The 22,965-nt window shown below is 39.8% G+C and overlaps 1 protein-coding gene across 3 annotated transcripts in view; it reads right to left on the bottom strand.

Moving 5' to 3' along the window:
- The window catches only part of TMEM117 (transmembrane protein 117), a 724,897-nt gene that overhangs the window by 337,697 nt on the left and 364,235 nt on the right, over window positions 1–22,965 (bottom strand). For all 3 annotated transcript variants that reach the window (XM_063927348.1, XM_063927349.1, XM_063927347.1), the window contains exon 4: window positions 19,599–19,698. In XM_063927348.1, the coding sequence (XP_063783418.1) occupies window positions 19,599–19,698 (100 nt within the window). The remainder of the gene's footprint in view (window positions 1–19,598; window positions 19,699–22,965) is intronic.

Here is a 22,965-nt window from a genome sequence, read left to right as displayed (position 1 = left end):
TAAAGCAGCCTCAGTGAAATCGACCTCGGAATCAGAAACCGTGTCGGTATCAGTATCTACCACTTGAGTAAATGGCCGCTTTTGCAACCCTGATGGGGTCTGCACCTGAGACAAAGCCTCTTCCATGGACTTTTTCCACACCTGTGTCTGTGACTCAGACTTATCTAACCTCTTTGATAAAGAAGCTACATTCGAATTTATCGTACTCAGCAATGCGAGTAAATCAGGTGTTGGCTGCGTCGACAGTCCCAAATCTAGCCCCGCATCCGCTCCCCCAATAACCTCCTCTGGTGAATAACATTCAGCCTCAGACATGCCGACACGTAGTACCGACACACAGATACACACAGAACGTCTCCGCTAGGTGACAGGCCCACAATGAAGCCCAGATAGGAGACACAGAGGGAGTATGCCAGCTCACACCCCAGTGCCCATATATCCCGACAAAAGATATATGTACCCAGTGCTGCTTAATTTATAATGATAAAATGCACCACACTGCGGCCCCCTCTTCTGATTAGCTCCCCGTTACTTGAGAGAGGAGATGTGGAGGTCCCGGCAGCGTCTCCTTCAGCCGCGTGTTGAAGGAGAAGATGGCGCTGTGAGCCGCGAGACGAAGCTCCGCCCCTTCCCGACGCGCTTCGGCCCGCCAAATTTGAAATTGAAAAGATGCCGGCGGGGGTTTAAGAAACGGTGCCGAGGCACCAAAAAGCTTTCTGCCGGACCCCGAACTCCAGTAACATGCTGCCCAGGGCCCCCCCCCCCAGCGCCCTGCACCCTGTGATTACCGTTGGTGGATGTGTGTGGGAGCATGGAGCGCAGCGTTACCACTGCGCTGTACCTGGTTACTAAAGTCTTCTGCTGTCCTGAAGTCTTCTGATCTTCTCATACTCACCCGACTTCTTTCTTCTGGCTTCTGTGAGGGGATTGACGGCGCGGCTCCGGGAACAAGCAGCTAGGCGCACCAAGTGATCGAACCCTCTGGAGCTAATGGTGTCCAGTAGCCGAGAAGCAGAGCCCTTAAACTAAGAAGAAGTAGGTCTGCTTCTCTCCCCTCAGTCCCACGATGCAGGGAGCCTGTAGCCAGCAGGTCTCCCTGAAAATAAAAAACCTAACAAAGTCTTTTCCAGAGAAACTCAGGAGAGCTCCCCTAGTGAGTGTCCAGTCAGTCCTGGGCACAAAGTCTAACTGAGGTCTGGAGGAGGGGCATAGAGGGAGGAGCCAGTTCACACCCAGATTAAGTCTTTTCAGTGTGCCCAAGCTCATGCGGATCCCGTCTATACCCCATGGTCCTTTTGGAGTCCCCAGCATCCTCTAGGACGCAAGAGAAATTTGTAATATAATAATGCTCTATCACAGGTATGACTGTGCACCTTATTTTTAGTATAATAATGTTATATCACAAGTATGACTGTGCACCTTATATATTAGCTATTTAATATGGAAAAAGAGCAGGCATGGCTTTGAGAAAGTGACTTCCAGATTCTGCTGCCCCGCATCTGCTAGCGCATCGAATGCGGGGTGAGAGATCCATACTGGCACCAGCCAATGGAAAAATAGATGAATCACCTGGGTCTTGGCATGTGAATTTTCGTTTATGCGGTCGGCTGATGGCCAAAAGCCAGCACAGCCGATGAGAGAACTACTACACAGCGAGGCCCCTGTGATAGAAGTACAAAGTATAATTGGCTTACTTAGGCAGATAAAAATAGTATTGTGATTAAATGGCTAGATAAATGGCAGCAAGTCAGGTGACCACCATTCATGCCCTGCTATTAAAAGGGGATAACACCTTTAATACGTAGAGGCGATGCCCTGCTAATGAGATTCAATTAACGTCATCTGCAACAATTGCACATCAAAAGAATTTTGTAGGCATAAACAGTGTATTAAATCACACCCCTGGTTGTTGTTAGTGACTCTTGAACACAGGATAAATTTCACAGAACAAATATTGATACAATTGTATCCATTCGCCAATTAGTGTATCATTGTGTAACACATTATTGCTGAGACTTAAAGGCAAAGTGTGGTGTCCTGTACGTTATTACCACTGTGAGGCATGTTGTGTTCTGTTGCCTTCAAAGTCGCCGCAGATTCAATATACACAAAAGATGTGTCCCACTGGATAAGCTAAATAGTTCATAACTTTAGCAGAGATTGTTGCAGTAAATCAGGCTTTATATCTCAGAAGCAGAGATTTCACACATGGGTGTCATATATAGACACGTAAGCATCTGGAAATTCCCGCCAAACCATATTTATCACAAGAATAAGGGTTTCTCATGCAGGTGTCATGCATAAAAGCAGATGCCTTAATGTTCAAACCATATATTGGTCACTAGGATAGAATAAAGTACAATTGTATCAAATTGCTAGTCACTGCCGTGGATTATATCAGCGTGGGTTCTTGTACTAGAAAGCCATGGTATACCGCATGTATTCTATAGCTGTCTGCCCAGTGCACTTATGCATATAAGAGGTGATTATGCCTGCTTAAGGTGCTCAGATAGATAAGCTTGTAGCTGCGGCAAACATTAGCCCTTAGTAAACAGCATCGGCTTCATAGTCATGGAGGACTAGGAGACCGTATACGGAACCTGTGAGACGGGCGCCCCTGCTCTGCGCAGATAGCCGGGACGCCGGGGAGAAGGCATTTTGACCATGTCGATCATATGCATGTCGACCTATTGACTGTCAACCTTTTCACTGTCAACCTGGCATCCGGATACCCTTTCTAGGTCACGAAGCTATACAATAGTGAAAACACGATCCAAATTCATCCACTAGTTTTTGCATGATGCCGGAACAAAACAGACAGACAGACAAAAATTCTGAAGAAATAAAAAACTGTCTCCATAGTTCATAAACAGCCCCTAGAAGTATAGTTTAAAAAATAAATAAATTCTATGTACAGACACAACCCTTACAAAATGTATTATATGTATATGTATAGATTATAAACTATCCTAAACAGGTTTTATAATTCTAGGGAGCTGTATTTACAAAATTATGCAGCAGATGTATTAAGCAGTGATAAAGCAGTGATAACTGCATGGTGATAATGCCCCAATCAGCTCCTGTCAATTTACATATTCGAGCTGATTGGCTGGTGCGTTATCACTGCTTTATCACTTCTCCAGGTTTAATACATCTAGCAAAATGAAAGCACAAGGTATTTGCTCATATTTGTTTATCTTCAGTTTTGCTTTCATATACAGTACGACTTCAATAATGGGGGTCATTCCGAGTTGATCGCTAGTGAAAAATGTTCGCAGCGATTAAGTGAAAATGCAGCACTTCTGTGCATGCGTGTGCGGCGCAGTGCGCACGCGCGACGTACTTTCACAAAAGGCAATGTATTTTTACACAAGGTCTAGCGATGCTTTTCAGTCGCAATGGCAGCCGCAGAGTGATTGACAGGAAAGGGGCGTTTCTGGGTGTCAACTGACCGTTTTCAGGGAGTGTTCGAAAAAATGCATGCGTGCCAGGAAAAACGCAGGCGTGGCTGGCTGAACGCAGGGCGTGTTTGTGACGTCAAATCCGGAACTGAATGGTGTGAAGTCATCGCAAGTGCTGAGTTGGTCTGGAGCTACTCTAAAACTGCATGATTTTTTTTTTTTGTAGCCGCTCTGTGATCCTTTCGTTCGCACTTCTGCTAAGCTAAAATACACTCCCAGAGGGCAGCGGCTTAGCGTTTGCACGACTGCTAAAAACTGCTAGCGAGCGATCAACTTGGAATGACCCCCCTTGGCAGCCGATACCTTGTGTAATATTGTAAAACCGAGAGTGCTATATTTCTTTTCTTAAATTGTTCTCTCTTATATATTTTCTAGTGGCTATTCATTTCATTAGTGAGCTAGATAACGGACTGCTTTTACCTTTCAAATTATTGCCATTTTAAATCTATGGGATTAGCAGCCAAAATCGTGCCTGTGCTGCAACTCTCAATGTATTACAGATGGGCCCATCTATATATACAGGTTGAGTATCCCACATCCAAATATTCCGAAATACGGAATATTCCGAAATACGGACTTTTTTGAGTGAGAGTGAGATCGTGAAACCTTTGTTTTTTGATGGCTCAATGGGGTTCACTACGGCTGGCCGGCGGTCGGGCTCCCGGCGACCAGCATCCCGGCGCCGGGAGCCCGACCGCCGGCTTACCGACAGCGTGGCGAGCGCAAATGAGCCCCTTGCGGGCTCGCTGCGCTCGCAACGCTACGGGCACGGTGGCGCGCTACGCGCGCCATACTATTTTATTCTCCCTCTATGGGGGTCGTGGGCCCCCACGAGGGAAAATAAGTGTCGGTATGCCGGCTGTCGGGCTCCCGGCGCCGGTATACTGAGCGCCGGGAGCCCGACCGCCGGCATACAGAAGACCACCCGGCTCAATGTACACAAACTTTGTTTAATACACACAGTTATTAAAAATATTGTATTAAATGACCTTCAGGCTGTGTGTATAAGGTGTATATGAAACATAAATGAATTGTGTGAATGTACACACACTTTGTTCAATGCACAAAGTTACAAAAAATATTGGCTAAAATTACCTTCCGGCTGTGTGTATAAGGTGTATATGTAACACAAATGCATTCTGTGCTTAGATTTAGTTCCCATCACCATGATATCTCATTATGGGATGCAATTATTCCAAAATACGGAAAAATCTTATATCCAAAATACCTCTGATCCCAAGCATTTTGGATAAGGGATACTCAACCTGTATTTATTTTTAGGTTCCATTGCGCATATGGTCTATTTCCACTGTTTATTCATTGTATTTAGTTTTAGAAATATTTGACTTTTTTGCCAGTTACCATACCTAATGGTCAAGCTGCAGGTTTGTTAGGTCTGAAAAGTAAAATCCTTTTACTGTATACTACAGAACTGTTTAAAAAATGTGTGTGTGTAGCGGGGGGGGAGGGGGGGGGGGGTTGATGTGTCGTGGTCAGTTTTAACGGTAGTGTGCTACAGCGATCGGTTGGTTGATAATTTACTAAAGGTTCTAAAAATGAAAACTTGTGATGTTGCCCATAGCAACCAATCATATTCTGTTTATCAATTTCTAGGATGCAATAGAAAAATAATATAAAAAATTGGATTGGTTGCTATGGGCAACATCACCACTTAATTTTTAGAAGAACAAGAACAAAATTGGGCGCTAATGTTTAAATCAAACGCTAGCCGCACGTTCCTGGGGCCTGGTTTGTATGCCACCAATTAAATATAACAAGAAAAAACAAAACAGCTTGGAACTGCGCTTAGCATTTAATTATAGATTTTTATTCTTTATCACTATAAAATATATATAAAAAATGTATATAATTATACAATTACCGGACGGATTTCTTGTAATATACAATCAACACATAAAACATTTAGTGTATCTAAAATACATATCTGTTGCACACAGAGAAATTTCTCTCCTAAAAATATATATATTTATGCACAACGGGGGAACTCCACTAATTAAGAGAAACTGCCTTTGTAACAGTTATGACTTCGCAGGCGTCCCTGCAATGTATAATATCTCGTGAACTGTCCGTTTGGTTATAGAAGAAGGAATGGTAAATTGTTCCCTCAATTACTTAATCATTTCGGGCTGTCCTAAAAATCACAGATGTCAGCACAATAATTGTTGGACAGATCTTGTATATTTTTATCCTTCCTTTAAGCAACGGAATAACTCAGCAGTCTCTGTATAGAATATGAGGGAGTTCAGGTGTCAGAGTGTCCATATATCAGCACAACGGCATTCTCCATGCGGTTATATCGAGCTGATAATGAAATCCTCCCTTTAGCCCCAGGTGTCGCATCTGCCTCTATTTAAGATGTAATTGAACTCAGATAAGGGAGCGCACTCCTTATTCCCCCTTAGCACTGGGGTCCGGATAACCGGGTACTGAGTGGAATAGTATAGTGGAGGCAGCAAGCGTGTCCTGGAATAGTTATATATGCCGGACGGCTATAAACTCACTCGTTTCACATACGCGTTTCTCCGCCTTCATGTGTCCTCGGCGGCTTCCTCAGTGTGTATAGAGCCTCTCGATAGTTACCCGGCTTATAAGCCGGGTCCGTCTCTCCGTCTTCCTGTTTCATTAATTCACGCGTGGTGCGTTGCGTGTCAAACCTCTTTATGGTTCCACATTATATACCGCAAGTCACAGCCTACGGTCCCGTCCAGAACCAAACCTCTTTATAAATATCAAAGAACTATTCAATCCAGGTTTAAATTGCATTGTAATATAACATAACAATACGGGGATTATTCTTAATTAGTGGAGTCACCTACATAATAGTGACCTTATATATATATGCATAATTGAACACACAATTCTAAAAAACTATTTACCAATTAAAATTTAAACATATCCCCAGACATTTAATATTCCTATTATGCTTTATACATCAAAGATACATAATTCTCATCAATTTATTTTACCTAGAATTTTATACTATTGTTGATCAATAATTATACATATTCAATTTTAATTCTATAAGTTTTATATATTTTACTTATGCTATTCTTTTTGAAGTTAATTGTACTCATAATAATATTTAATTCTGATTATACACTTGTAAGGTTTAATCCAGCAAGCTTAATTAAATATTATCACAATGAATAGATACTAAACACGGTGAACACACATCCTTCGATCCTCATAACCTATGTTCCTATTTCAACTCAGAAATCTATACAATAATTGGAACTAATGTTCCATAATGTACTACCATATTCCAATCTCCGCTAAACCCCATTCAATTCGACAGTGTCGTTTAATCCATTCGGCATCATTGTATCTAATTGGAAAATCCAGTATGCTTCACGTCTACATAATGACCCATATCTATTCCCCCCCCCGTTTGGTTTGTGTAATTTGTTCTATGGCTATCATGGTAACACCTTCAAATTTCCCTTTACAGCACCGAGTTATATGATTCGATACTGGGTGCTGTGCATTTTTTCTTATGTTTCGCCTATTTTCCATAAAACGCACATGCATAGTTCGTGTAGTGCGACCTACATATTGTCTACCACAAACACACGTTAATAAATAAATAACGTATGTGGATAGGCAATTAATGAATTCTTTTATTTGAAATTTCTCTTTAGTCACAAATGACTGAAATTCTGTACTTTTACGAGGAAGGTAATTGCACGATAGGCAGTCTAATTTACCACATCCTATGAAATCCACTAGGTTTTTGTGGCAACCAAGTTGTATCAGTATTTACAGCCTTTTTATCTTCATAATGGCTAGTAACCAATTTTGATTTGAGATTTTCGGCCCTTCTAAAGATAACTGTACCTCTAGGGTCCACATCTGCTTTTATTAATTCATCAGAAAGTAACATATGTGTGTTCTTTTTAATGATACGTCCAATTTGATGTGCACAACAATTATATTTTGTGGAGAAGAGACCACTTTTTTCTTTATTCTTATTTTCTTCTTGATTTCTTACCTCTATGGTTCTGGGTTCTAATAATCTTTCCCTATCCATCTTAGTCACATCATTAAGGGCTTTTTCTAACAGGTCACAGGGATAACCCTGTTCAAGAAACGAATCCAACAGTTTTCTTGCCTGTACCTGAAAAGTGGACAGTTCTGTGCAGTTTCTTCGCAACCTTACAAGTTGGCCCCTGGGGATATTTTCTTTCCAAGTGCGTTTATGTGCACTTTTATAATTTAAGTATCTATTCTGATCTACAGGTTTAATATAAGTTTTGGTGACCAATTTATTCCCCTCGGCGGACAGGTCTATATCCAGAAAATTGATAGAAGTGCTACTGTACTTGTACGTGAATTTTAATCCAAATTCATTAATATTAAGTGTGTCAGTGAAATTAACAAGTGATTGCAAATCCCCTGCCCAAATAATAAATAAGTCATCTATATAGCGACCATAGTAAACCAGATCCGCGCCGAGCCCGCCACCCCACACATGGGCATCCTCAAAGACGCCCATATATAGGTTCGCAAAACTCGGCGCGAATCTGGCCCCCACGGCCGCTCCCCGTGTCTGTAAATAAAAATGTGAATCAAAAACAAAATAATTGTGAGTCAAAATAAATGTGATAGAGTCCAAAAGGAAGGCACGTAGAGAGTCCGAAATATCGCTTTGTTTTAAATAATGCTCAATAGCTAACACCCCCCTGTCATGAGGGATATTCGAATAAAGAGATTCAACATCGCAAGTAAGTAGATAATAATGTTTTTTCCATTCTATTTTATTGATTGAGTTCAGAAAATGTTGTGTGTCTTTTATATACGATTTAAGACTCTCCACGTGCCCCTGTAAAAAATGATCCACAAAGAAAGATAAATTATTAGTTAAAGATCCCACCCCCGAAATAATAGGATGACCTGGTGGATTAGAAAGTGATTTATGGATTTTTGGTAAATAATAAAAAGTGGCAGTGATAGGATGTGCACAACTTAAAAAATTAAATGTTTCTCTGGATATAGTCCCGTCCCCAAGGGCAGACTCAAGTAGACATATATATTGTCTTTGAAAAAGGGTGGTGGGGTTGGCATCCAGCTTGCGATAAAAATGTTCGTTCTCCAATTGCCTATGACACTCTGTCACATAATCCTTAGTATTAAGAATTACCACCCCACCACCCTTATCAGCAGGTTTAATTATGATATCTTGGTTCCTTTGCAATAAACCTAGTGCTTTTCGTTCCCCAGGGGTCAAGTTGTCCCCATGTATTGGGCCTTCCGCTTTGTTACAAATGTCCCTAAAACTAATAAGGGTCGATTTGTAGAAACTTTCTATATATGGGCCTTTATAAGTCAAAGGATAGAAATCTGACTGTTTCTTAAAAGGGTTACGTTTAATATCAAATATAGGCATCTCTTTATCCTGATTATCCCCTCCCTCTACCTGAAGTGACTCTAAAATAGTTAGAGCATTATCATCATCGTTATCTAAAAATATGGGCATCTCCTGACTGTTTAGAGTTTTCAATTGTTTTAATGCAAAGTACCGTTTCCTACTCAACATCCGCACATACCGATTTAAATCTACAAAAAGCTGAAAAAGGTTTGGTCGTGCAACAGGGGCATAATTTAATCCCTTCTCTAGGATCTTTAATTCAACAATAGTATAAAATTCTAGGTAAAATAAATTGATGAGAATTATGTATCTTTGATGTATAAAGCATAATAGGAATATTAAATGTCTGGGGATATGTTTAAATTTTAATTGGTAAATAGTTTTTTAGAATTGTGTGTTCAATTATGCATATATATATAAGGTCACTACTATGTAGGTGACTCCACTAATTAAGAATAATCCCCGTATTGTTATGTTATATTACAATGCAATTTAAACCTGGATTGAATAGTTCTTTGATATTTATAAAGAGGTCTGGTTCTGGACGGGACCGTAGGCTGTGACTTGCGGTATATAATGTGGAACCATAAAGAGGTTTGACACGCAACGCACCACGCGTGAATTAATGAAACAGGAAGACGGAGAGACGGACCCGGCTTATAAGCCGGGTAACTATCGAGAGGCTCTATACACACTGAGGAAGCCGCCGAGGACACATGAAGGCGGAGAAACGCGTATGTGAAACGAGTGAGTTTATAGCCGGCCGGCATATATAACTATTCCAGGACACGCTTGCTGCCTCCACTATACTATTCCACTCAGTACCCGGTTATCCGGACCCCAGTGCTAAGGGGGAATAAGGAGTGCGCTCCCTTATCTGAGTTCAATTACATCTTAAATAGAGGCAGATGCGACACCTGGGGCTAAAGGGAGGATTTCATTATCAGTTTGATATAACCGCATGGAGAATGCCGTTGTGCTGATATATGGACACTCTGACACCTGAACTCCCTCATATTCTATACAGAGACTGCTGAGTTATTCCGTTGCTTAAAGGAAGGATAAAAATATACAAGATCTGTCCAACAATTATTGTGCTGACATCTGTGATTTTTAGGACAGCCCGAAATGATTAAGTAATTGAGGGAACAATTTACCATTCCTTCTTCTATAACCAAACGGACAGTTCACGAGATATTATACATTGCAGGGACGCCTGCGAAGTCATAACTGTTACAAAGGCAGTTTCTCTTAATTAGTGGAGTTCCCCCGTTGTGCATAAATATATATATTTTTAGGAGAGAATTTTCTCTGTGTGCAACAGATATGTATTTTAGATACACTAAATGTTTTATGTGTTGATTGTATATTACAAGAAATCCGGCCGGTAATTGTATAATTATATACATTTTTTATATATATTTTATAGTGATAAAGAATAAAAAGCTATAATTAAATGCTAAGCGCAGTTCCAAGCTGTTTTGTTTTTTCTTGTTATATTTAATTGGTGGCATACAAACCAGGCCCCAGGAACGTGCGGCTAGCGTTTGATTTAAACATTAGCGCCCAATTTTGTTCTTGTTCTTTGCTATATAAAAATTGGTTTATTTGTGGCAGCTTTTTGTTTTTAGTATAATATAATAGAGAGATATATATAATTATTTGAGATTATTAAATACCACACTCAAATGTTATAAGGAGCATAATACTGTAGTAGTAAAGTATATTTCTGTCTATCCTATTTATTTTTATATTCGGAATATTTTTGTTGGTCAAACCAGTCTTCTTCTTTGTGGAGAATGTCCTTGCTCAGGTGTATTACCCAAAGGATGGAGAGACGTGATAATTATATTAAAGGGAATAACAAAAGTACTATTGCAATGGATATACCACAGGATGATCTTACCCAAATGCACAAATTGTTCAATAACCTTGAACATTTGTGCATTGCAGAAACTAAACATTGGTGGGACCAGATATCATTACATAAATATCTGGATGAGGGTCTTGTCCCTAGGGGTTTAAGAATCCTTAAAGAATCGACATTTAAAGAGGATAAAATATTTTCAGAAGAATGGAACAACATATTAGATGGTTGTTCCAAAGACCTGATGAAAATTTTAGTGAAATATAGAGAACGTAAAGTAAATGAATTACAGTTAGAAATAGAAAAGGTACACACATCACTCAAGATCTATGATAAATTAGAAGAATTTCAATTAAGAGATGGGAAGGTTAATAAGAAATTAGAAGAATTCGAACAATCATTGATAGAAAGAAAGGAACATAAAATGGAGAGGGATGTATTGGATTATCAGAGAGAGATTACAAGAACATACAATAAAAGGCCTAAGTTTAATGAAAAGGATAATTATGAATACAGACCCAGACAACAGTTCAATAAGCCCAAAATCCTTATGCACTCTCAATTTGCGAAATCAAAAGTTAGAGGGAGGGAAGTACGTACAAACTCAATTGAAAATAGAGGAAAAAAAGATAGATTTGATATAGTACATAAAAATAGATATCACACATTGGATACTAGGAGAGAAGGAGGAGCTATACCCAAAAATGGAAACAGACAGTTCTTTAAATATTCAGAAACTGATGATGATTTCCAAAATACACCTGGGGAACCAGTTTTTTTAGGCATGAACAGATCCCAACCACAGATAAAGTGGCAGGGATCACAGGGCCTAAGAAAAAGAAGCAGAAACTTAGAGTCAGAGGATGCAGAGGGGGCAGAGGGAAACGAAATGAAAACACCCCGCAAAAGATATTAGATCCCAAGAAAAACAAAAAGTCTGGAAAGGGAATATTTAATTTATCTAGCAAAGTACTAAGTCAGGATGAAATAAAGATCCTAGAGAAGGGATTAAATTATGCCCCTGTTGCACGACCAAACCTTTTTCAACTTTTTGTAGATTTAAATCGGTATGTGTGGATGTTGAGTAGGAAACGGTACTTTGCATTAAAACAATTGAAAACTCTAAACAGTCAGGAGATGCCCATATTTTTAGATAACGATGATGATAATGCTCTAACTATTTTAGAGTCACTTCAGGTAGAAGGAGGGGATAATCAGGATAAAGAGATGCCTATATCTGATATTAAACGTAACCCTTTTAAGAAACAGTCAGATTTCTATCCTTTGACTTATAAAGGCCCATATATAGAAAGTTTCTACAAATCGACCCTTATTAGTTTTAGGGACATTTGTAACAAAGCGGAAGGCCCAATACATGGGGACAACTTGACCCCTGGGGAACGAAAAGCACTAGGTTTATTGCAAAGGAACCAAGATATCATAATTAAACCTGCTGATAAGGGTGGTGGGGTGGTAATTCTTAATACTAAGGATTATGTGACAGAGTGTCATAGGCAATTGGAGAACGAACATTTTTATCGCAAGCTGGATGCCAACCCCACCACCCTTTTTCAAAGACAATATATATGTCTACTTGAGTCTGCCCTTGGGGACGGGACTATATCCAGAGAAACATTTAATTTTTTAAGTTGTGCACATCCTATCACTGCCACTTTTTATTATTTACCAAAAATCCATAAGTCACTTTCTAATCCACCAGGTCGTCCTATTATTTCTGGGGTGGGATCTTTAACTAATAATTTATCTTTCTTTGTGGATCATTTTTTACAGGGGCACGTGGAGAGTCTTAAATCGTATATAAAAGACACACAACATTTTCTGAACTCAATCAACAAAATAGAATGGAAAAAACATTATTATCTACTTACTTGCGATGTTGAATCTCTTTATTCGAATATCCCTCATGACAGGGGGGTGTTAGCTATTGAGCATTATTTAAAACAAAGCGATATTTCGGACTCTCTACGTGCCTTCCTTTTGGACTCTATCACATTTATTTTGACTCACAATTATTTTGTTTTTGATTCACATTTTTATTTACAGACACGGGGAGCGGCCGTGGGGGCCAGATTCGCGCCGAGTTTTGCGAACCTATATATGGGCGTCTTTGAGGATGCCCATGTGTGGGGTGGCGGGCTCGGCGCGGATCTGGTTTACTATGGTCGCTATATAGATGACATTTATTATTTGGGCAGGGGATTTGCAATCACTTGTTAATTTCACTGACACACTTAATATTAATGAATTTGGATTAAAATTCACGTACAAGTACAGTAGCACTTCTATCAATTTTCTGGATATAGACCTGTCCGCCGAGGGGAATAAATTGGTCACCAAAACTTATATTAAACCTGTAGATCAGAATAGATACTTAAATTATAAAAGTGCACATAAACGCACTTGGAAAGAAAATATCCCCAGGGGCCAACTTGTAAGGTTGCGAAGAAACTGCACAGAACTGTCCACTTTTCAGGTACAGGCAAGAAAACTGTTGGATTCGTTTCTTGAACAGGGTTATCCCTGTGAACTGTTAGAAAAAGCCCTTAATGATGTGACTAAGATGGATAGGGAAAGATTATTAGAACCCAGAACCATAGAGGTAAGAAATCAAGAGGAAAATAAGAATAAAGAAAAAAGTGGTCTCTTCTCCACAAAATATAATTGTTGTGCACATCAAATTGGACGTATCATTAAAAAGAACACACATATGTTACTTTCTAATGAATTAATAAAAGCAGATGTGGACCCTAGAGGTACAGTTATCTTTAGAAGGGCCGAAAATCTCAAATCAACATTGGTTACTAGCCATTATGAAGATAAAAAGGCTGTAAATACTGATACAACTTGGTTGCCACAAAAACCTAGTGGATTTCATAGGTGTGGTAAATTAGACTGCCTATCGTGCAATTACCTTCCTCGTAAAAGTACAGAATTTCAGTCATTTGTGACTAAAGAGAAATTTCAAATAAAAGAATTCATTAATTGCCTATCCACATACGTTATTTATTTATTAACGTGTGTTTGTGGTAGACAATATGTAGGTCGCACTACACGAACTATGCATGTGCGTTTTATGGAACATAGGCGAAACATAAGAAAAAATGCACAGCACCCAGTATCGAATCATATAACTCAGTGCTGTAAAGGGAAATTTGAAGGTGTTACCATGATAGCCATAGAACAAATTACACAAACCAAACGGGGGGGGGAATAGATATGGGTCATTATGTAGACGTGAAGCATACTGGATTTTCCAATTAGATACAATGATGCCGAATGGATTAAACGACACTGTCGAATTGAATGGGGTTTAGCGGAGATTGGAATATGGTAGTACATTATGGAACATTAGTTCCAATTATTGTATAGATTTCTGAGTTGAAATAGGAACATAGGTTATGAGGATCGAAGGATGTGTGTTCACCGTGTTTAGTATCTATTCATTGTGATAATATTTAATTAAGCTTGCTGGATTAAACCTTACAAGTGTATAATCAGAATTAAATATTATTATGAGTACAATTAACTTCAAAAAGAATAGCATAAGTAAAATATATAAAACTTATAGAATTAAAATTGAATATGTATAATTATTGATCAACAATAGTATAAAATTCTAGGTAAAATAAATTGATGAGAATTATGTATCTTTGATGTATAAAGCATAATAGGAATATTAAATGTCTGGGGATATGTTTAAATTTTAATTGGTAAATAGTTTTTTAGAATTGTGTGTTCAATTATGCATATATATATAAGGTCACTATTATGTAGGTGACTCCACTAATTAAGAATAATCCCCGTATTGTTATGTTATATTACAATGCAATTTAAACCTGGATTGAATAGTTCTTTGATATTTATAAAGAGGTTTGGTTCTGGACGGGACCGTAGGCTGTGACTTGCGGTATATAATGTGGAACCATAAAGAGGTTTGACACGCAACGCACCACGCGTGAATTAATGAAACAGGAAGACGGAGAGACGGACCCGGCTTATAAGCCGGGTAACTATCGAGAGGCTCTATACACACTGAGGAAGCCGCCGAGGACACATGAAGGCGGAGAAACGCGTATGTGAAACGAGTGAGTTTATAGCCGGCCGGCATATATAACTATTCCAGGACACGCTTGCTGCCTCCACTATACTATTCCACTCAGTACCCGGTTATCCGGACCCCAGTGCTAAGGGGGAATAAGGAGTGCGCTCCCTTATCTGAGTTCAATTACATCTTAAATAGAGGCAGATGCGACACCTGGGGCTAAAGGGAGGATTTCATTATCAGCTCGATATAACCGCATGGAGAATGCCGTTGTGCTGATATATGGACACTCTGACACCTGAACTCCCTCATATTCTATACAGAGACTGCTGAGTTATTCCGTTGCTTAAAGGAAGGATAAAAATATACAAGATCTGTCCAACAATTATTGTGCTGACATCTGTGATTTTTAGGACAGCCCGAAATGATTAAGTAATTGAGGGAACAATTTACCATTCCTTCTTCTATAACCAAACGGACAGTTCACGAGATATTATACATTGCAGGGACGCCTGCGAAGTCATAACTGTTACAAAGGCAGTTTCTCTTAATTAGTGGAGTTCCCCCGTTGTGCATAAATATATATATTTTTAGGAGAGAATTTTCTCTGTGTGCAACAGATATGTATTTTAGATACACTAAATGTTTTATGTGTTGATTGTATATTACAAGAAATCCGGCCGGTAATTGTATAATTATATACATTTTTTATATATATTTTATAGTGATAAAGAATAAAAAGCTATAATTAAATGCTAAGCGCAGTTCCAAGCTGTTTTGTTTTTTCTTGTTATATTTAATTGGTGGCATACAAACCAGGCCCCAGGAACGTGCGGCTAGCGTTTGATTTAAACATTAGCGCCCAATTTTGTTCTTGTTCTTTGCTATATAAAAATTGGTTTATTTGTGGCAGCTTTTTGTTTTTAGTATAATATAATAGAGATATATATATATAATTATTTGAGATTATTAAATACCACACTCACATGTTATAAGGAGCATAATACTGTAGTAGTAAAGTATATTTCTGTCTATCCTATTTATTTTTATATTCGGAATATTTTTGTTGGTCAAACCAGTCTTCTTCTTTGTGGAGAATGTCCTTGCTCAGGTGTATTACCCAAAGGATGGAGAGACGTGATAATTATATTAAAGGGAATAAGAAAAGTACTATTGCAATGGATATACCACAGGATGATCTTACCCAAATGCACAAATTGTTCAATAACCTTGAACATTTGTGCATTGCAGAAACTAAACATTGGTGGGACCAGATATCATTACAGAAATATCTGGATGAGGGTCTTGTCCCTAGGGGTTTAAGAATCCTTAAAGAATCGACATTTAAAGAGGATAAAATATTTTCAGAAGAATGGAACAACATATTAGATGGTTGTTCCAAAGACCTGATGAAAATTTTAGTGAAATATAGAGAACGTAAAGTAAATGAATTACAGTTAGAAATAGAAAAGGTACACACATCACTCAAGATCTATGATAAATTAGAAGAATTTCAATTAAGAGATGGGAAGGTTAATAAGAAATTAGAAGAATTCGAACAATCATTGATAGAAAGAAAGGAACATAAAATGGAGAGGGATGTATTGGATTATCAGAGAGAGATTACAAGAACATACAATAAAAGGCCTAAGTTTAATGAAAAGGATAATTATGAATACAGACCCAGACAACAGTTCAATAAGCCCAAAATCCTTATGCACTCTCAATTTGCGAAATCAAAAGTTAGAGGGAGGGAAGTACGTACAAACTCAATTGAAAATAGAGGAAAAAAAGATAGATTTGATATAGTACATAAAAATAGATATCACACATTGGATACTAGGAGAGAAGGAGGAGCTATACCCAAAAATGGAAACAGACAGTTCTTTAAATATTCAGAAACTGATGATGATTTCCAAAATACACCTGGGGAACCAGTTTTTTTAGGCATGAACAGATCCCAACCACAGATAAAGTGGCAGGGATCACAGGGCCTAAGAAAAAGAAGCAGAAACTTAGAGTCAGAGGATGCAGAGGGGGCAGAGGGAAACGAAATGACAACACCCCGCAAAAGATATTAGATCCCAAGAAAAACAAAAAGTCTGGAAAGGGAATATTTAATTTATCTAGCAAAGTACTAAGTCAGGATGAAATAAAGATCCTAGAGAAGGGATTAAATTATGCCCCTGTTGCACGACCAAACCTTTTTCAGCTTTTTGTAGATTTAAATCGGTATGTGCGGATGTTGAGTAGGAAACGGTACTTTGCATTAAAACAATTGAAAACTCTAAACAGTCAGGAGATGCCCATATTTTTAGATAACGATGATGATAATGCTCTAACTATTTTAGAGTCACTTCAGGTAGAGGGAGGGGATAATCAGGATAAAGAGATGCCTATATTTGATATTAAACGTAACCCTTTTAAGAAACAGTCAGATTTCTATCCTTTGACTTATAAAGGCCCATATATAGAAAGTTTCTACAAATCGACCCTTATTAGTTTTAGGGACATTTGTAACAAAGCGGAAGGCCCAATACATGGGGACAACTTGACCCCTGGGGAACGAAAAGCACTAGGTTTATTGCAAAGGAACCAAGATATCATAATTAAACCTGCTGATAAGGGTGGTGGGGTGGTAATTCTTAATACTAAGGATTATGTGACAGAGTGTCATAGGCAATTGGAGAACGAACATTTTTATCGCAAGCTGGATGCCAACCCCACCACCCTTTTTCAAAGACAATATATATGTCTACTTGAGTCTGCCCTTGGGGACGGGACTATATCCAGAGAAACATTTAATTTTTTAAGTTGTGCACATCCTATCACTGCCACTTTTTATTATTTACCAAAAATCCATAAGTCACTTTCTAATCCACCAGGTCGTCCTATTATTTCGGGGGTGGGATCTTTAACTAATAATTTATCTTTCTTTGTGGATCATTTTTTACAGGGGCACGTGGAGAGTCTTAAATCGTATATAAAAGACACACAACATTTTCTGAACTCAATCAATAAAATAGAATGGAAAAAACATTATTATCTACTTACTTGCGATGTTGAATCTCTTTATTCGAATATCCCTCATGACAGGGGGGTGTTAGCTATTGAGCATTATTTAAAACAAAGCGATATTTCGGACTCTCTACGTGCCTTCCTTTTGGACTCTATCACATTTATTTTGACTCACAATTATATTGTTTTTGATTCACATTTTTATTTACAGACACGGGGAGCGGCCGTGGGGGCCAGATTCGCGCCGAGTTTTGCGAACCTATATATGGGCGTCTTTGAGGATGCCCATGTGTGGGGTGGCGGGCTCGGCGCGGATCTGGTTTACTATGGTCGCTATATAGATGACTTATTTATTATTTGGGCAGGGGATTTGCAATCACTTGTTAATTTCACTGACACACTTAATATTAATGAATTTGGATTAAAATTCACGTACAAGTACAGTAGCACTTCTATCAATTTTCTGGATATAGACCTGTCCGCCGAGGGGAATAAATTGGTCACCAAAACTTATATTAAACCTGTAGATCAGAATAGATACTTAAATTATAAAAGTGCACATAAACGCACTTGGAAAGAAAATATCCCCAGGGGCCAACTTGTAAGGTTGCGAAGAAACTGCACAGAACTGTCCACTTTTCAGGTACAGGCAAGAAAACTGTTGGATTCGTTTCTTGAACAGGGTTATCCCTGTGAACTGTTAGAAAAAGCCCTTAATGATGTGACTAAGATGGATAGGGAAAGATTATTAGAACCCAGAACCATAGAGGTAAGAAATCAAGAGGAAAATAAGAATAAAGAAAAAAGTGGTCTCTTCTCCACAAAATATAATTGTTGTGCACATCAAATTGGACGTATCATTAAAAAGAACACACATATGTTACTTTCTAATGAATTAATAAAAGCAGATGTGGACCCTAGAGGTACAGTTATCTTTAGAAGGGCCGAAAATCTCAAATCAACATTGGTTACTAGCCATTATGAAGATAAAAAGGCTGTAAATACTGATACAACTTGGTTGCCACAAAAACCTAGTGGATTTCATAGGTGTGGTAAATTAGACTGCCTATCGTGCAATTACCTTCCTCGTAAAAGTACAGAATTTCAGTCATTTGTGACTAAAGAGAAATTTCAAATAAAAGAATTCATTAATTGCCTATCCACATACGTTATTTATTTATTAACGTGTGTTTGTGGTAGACAATATGTAGGTCGCACTACACGAACTATGCATGTGCGTTTTATGGAACATAGGCGAAACATAAGAAAAAATGCACAGCACCCAGTATCGAATCATATAACTCGGTGCTGTAAAGGGAAATTTAAAGGTGTTACCATGATAGCCATAGAACAAATTACACAAACCAAACGGGAGGGGGGAATAGATATGGGTCATTATGTAGACCGGTAATTGTATAATTATATACATTTTTTATATATATTTTATAGTGATAAAGAATAAAAAGCTATAATTAAATGCTAAGCGCAGTTCCAAGCTGTTTTGTTTTTTCTTGTAATTTTTAGAAGCTTTAGTAAATTTACCCCTTAGAGGTATGTAGTTGGGGGGGGGGGGGGGGGGCGGTGAGATTTCCAGGCCACACATGGTGGCATGTGAAAGAATGTGTGCCAATGTGTCAAATACAGTTAGTAATGCCAACTATTGCCAAAATCTACTTAAGCAACAAAAGCAAATGACTTCATATATAAACTACTGTAAGCCAGTGACTTGTGGAATACTGCTGGGAATCATGGAAAACGCTATACTTTCTGCAGAATGCTGAAGTCTCAAAACTGTATCCTCACCATCCAGGCTGTGACAAAGTCCCCCATCCATGTGCCAACTGCTGCAACCTTCATAAAACTTTCATTCCTGATGCCCATGTATTCAGTTATAATGTATGGACTGTGGAAAAGAAGGAATACAAGAGGAGAAATGTTAGGTGTATTCAGTTGGCCTGTTTACTCATATTAACTCACTGGAAATACAAATCAAATGGAAACTCACCAAGCAAGTTATATGCAGGCCCAATCAATGTGACATGCGTGCTGCAAATCCTCATTTTATAACAGACGGATTAAACAGACATCATGCAGCAAACTTATGTTCACAATGGTTACTATTAATTGGCATGGCTCGACAAAGTTATCAAAGTAATCTGACCAAAAATCTCATATACAGTAGCACTGGAGCATGTTTCTAAAGATCCTTGGGAAATCCGACTCCCAAACGACCGGTTAGTCTGACATTGGACAAGTGTGTACGCTCCACCGAACAGCCCATTACCCTGGTCCTGGTCACCTGTTGGGTCACCTGGTTTTTAAACAGGTTTAAAAACTATCGCCGACCAACCGACTGAATGCACAGTGCATAGGATGCTGAGACCAAAGCTGGGACCGATCTCTGTCAGAGGATTGGCGGTGCCAGATTTGGAGGGATCCACCGATGCTGTTAGATCTGGTGAGCATGGCAGCGGCTATGTGTCTGGATACTTGTCTCCGCCAGGCATTAGTACGGAATTCGGCAACAGGCATACTATGGTGGCGTTTCCTATTTTTAAAATGGCGCCATTTTTAAAAATCATCACCCCACCCCCTTTCACAGCTAATAGTAGACAGCGTGAGGCAGTGGGTATCAGTCCGACAGCAAAGGAGGAGCAAGCAAGTGCTCCTGAAGACATAGGAAGCCCTGGGGAGGCGGTGGGCAGTGTTGGACTGGGGCGTGAAGGGCCCAGCGGGGGAATGCAATGGTAGGGGCCCATGTTTAGGGATGTGGCCAACCACCACATTGGTTTGCCTAACCATTACAGAGTGCATGAACTTGGACCATTAATGACTATAATTAGTAAAATAGGACTTTAATTATCTATCAGTAAATCCTTTTCTCATAGGCCCTCATTCCGAGTTGTTCGCTCGCTAGCTGCTTTTAGCAGCATTGCAAACGCTAGGCCGCTGCCCTCTGGGAGTGTATCTTAGCTTAGCAGAAGAGCAAACGAAAGATTAGCAGAACTGCTACTAAATAATTCTTTGCCGTTTCTGAGTAGCTCCAGACCTACTCACAGATTGCGATCAGCTCAGTCCGTTTAGTTCCTGGTTTGACGTCACAAACACGCCCTGCGTTCGGCCAGCCACTCCCCCGTTTCTCCAGAGACTCCCGCGTTTTTCCCTGACACGCCTGCGTTTTTTAGCACACTCCCGGAAAACGCTCAGTTACCACCCAGAAACGCCCCTTTCCTGTCAATCATTCACCGATCAGCAGTGCGACTGAAAAGCGCCGCAGGATCCACAGCAAAACTGCTAAGATTTTAGTAAAATAACTAAGCGCATGCGCCCTGCGTGCCTTGCGCATGCGCAATTTGCAACAAATCGCAGCATAGCGAAAAATCGGCAACGAGCGAACAACTCGGAATGACCCCCATAGTCCATAGGGGATATTGGGAATCCATTTAGTACCATGGGGTATAGACGGGTCCACTAGGAGCCATGTGTACTATAGAAGTTTGATTACGTGTGCTAGCTCCTTCCTCTATACCCCTCCCACCAGACTCAGTCTAGGAAACTGTGCCCAAGGAGACGGACATACTTTGAGAGAAGTATATAGAAAAGGAAAGTGGTGATATTTCGAACCAGCACAACCAGAACAAGAGGAAAGCCATAATAACCAAACTTGAAAACAGGGACAGTAACAGCTGAACCAAACAACATTACTTAACCAAGAAACAGTGCAGGAAGAACGAAGCACCGGGCGGGCGCGCAGTATCCACTACGGACTACAAGAAAAGGATTTACTGGTAGGAAATAAAAATCCTCTTTTCTCTCACGTCCTAGGGGATACTGGGAATTCATTTAGAACCATGAAGAAGTACCAAAGCTCCCAAACCGGGTGGGAGAGTGCTGAAGTTCCTGTAGAACTGAATGACCAAACTTAAGGTCCTCAGAGGCCAAGGTATCGAACTTGTAAAACTTGGCAAACGTGTTTGAACCCGACCAAGTAGCTGCTCTGCAGAGCTGTAAAGCTGAGACATCCCGGGGCAGCCGCCCAAGAGGAACCCACCGACATAGTAGAGTGGGCTTGTAAAGATTTTGGAATTGGCAAACCTGCCATGGAATAAGCATGCTGGATAGTGAGCCTTATCCAGCGTGCAAGTGACTGCTTCGAAGCAGGACACACAATCTTATTGGGATCATAAAGAACGAACAGCGAGTCTGTTTCCCTGTGATGAGCTGTTCTCTTTACATAGACCTTCAAAGCCCTCACAACATCCAAAGACCTTGAAGTAGCAGAGGTTTCCGTAACCACAGGGACCACAATAGGTTGGTTGATGTGAAAAAGCGGACACCACCTTAGGAAGAAATTGCTGACAAGTCCTGAGTTCAGCTCGGTCATCATGGAAAATCAAGCAGGGGCTCTTGTAAGACAACGACCCCAGCTCAAACACATCTCTTGCTGAAGCCAAGGCCAACAGTGTGACGGTCTTCCACTTAAGGTACTTTACATCCAGCTCCTGTAACGATTCAAACCAGTCTGATTGGAGGAACTGCAGAACCAAACTGAGATCTCAAGGTGTCGTGGGAGGCACAAAAGGAGGTTGGATGTGAGAACACCTTTCAAGAACGTCTGGACCTCAGGGAGAGAAGCCAATTGTTTCTGAAAGAAAATAGACAAGGCCGAAATCTGAACTTTAATGGAGCCTAGTCGTAGGCCTACATCTATTCCCGACTGCAGAAAAACCAGGAAAACGTCCCAGATGAAATTCCACCGCAGAATATTGTCTGCTCTCACACCAAGAGACATATATCTTCCAGATACGATGGTAATGTTTAGACGTTACCACTTTTCTGGCTTGGATCATAGTCAGGATGACCTTGTCAAGAATCCCTCTCCTGGATAAAATCAGCCGTTCAACTTCCATGCCGTTAAATGTAGCCATGGTAAGTCTTGAGAGACGAATGGGCCCTGTTGAAGACGATCCTCTCGAAGAGGCAGAAGTCACGGACCTTCGATTAGCATCTCTAGAGGAGCTACATACCAGGCCCTTTGCGGCCAGTCTGGAGCAATAAGGATTGCTTGATTCTTTTCGTTTTTTATTATTTTTAGAATTCTTGCGATCAGGGGAATGGGAGGAAACAAGTACACCAGCTGGTAGACCCAAGGAGTTGTCTACCGCTACTG

Source organism: Pseudophryne corroboree, chromosome 6 (assembly GCF_028390025.1).
Source record: "Pseudophryne corroboree isolate aPseCor3 chromosome 6, aPseCor3.hap2, whole genome shotgun sequence".
Classification (NCBI taxonomy): domain Eukaryota; kingdom Metazoa; phylum Chordata; class Amphibia; order Anura; family Myobatrachidae; genus Pseudophryne; species Pseudophryne corroboree.
Note: the sequence above shows the minus strand (reverse complement) of the source record. Positions and strands in the feature narration are given on the sequence as shown.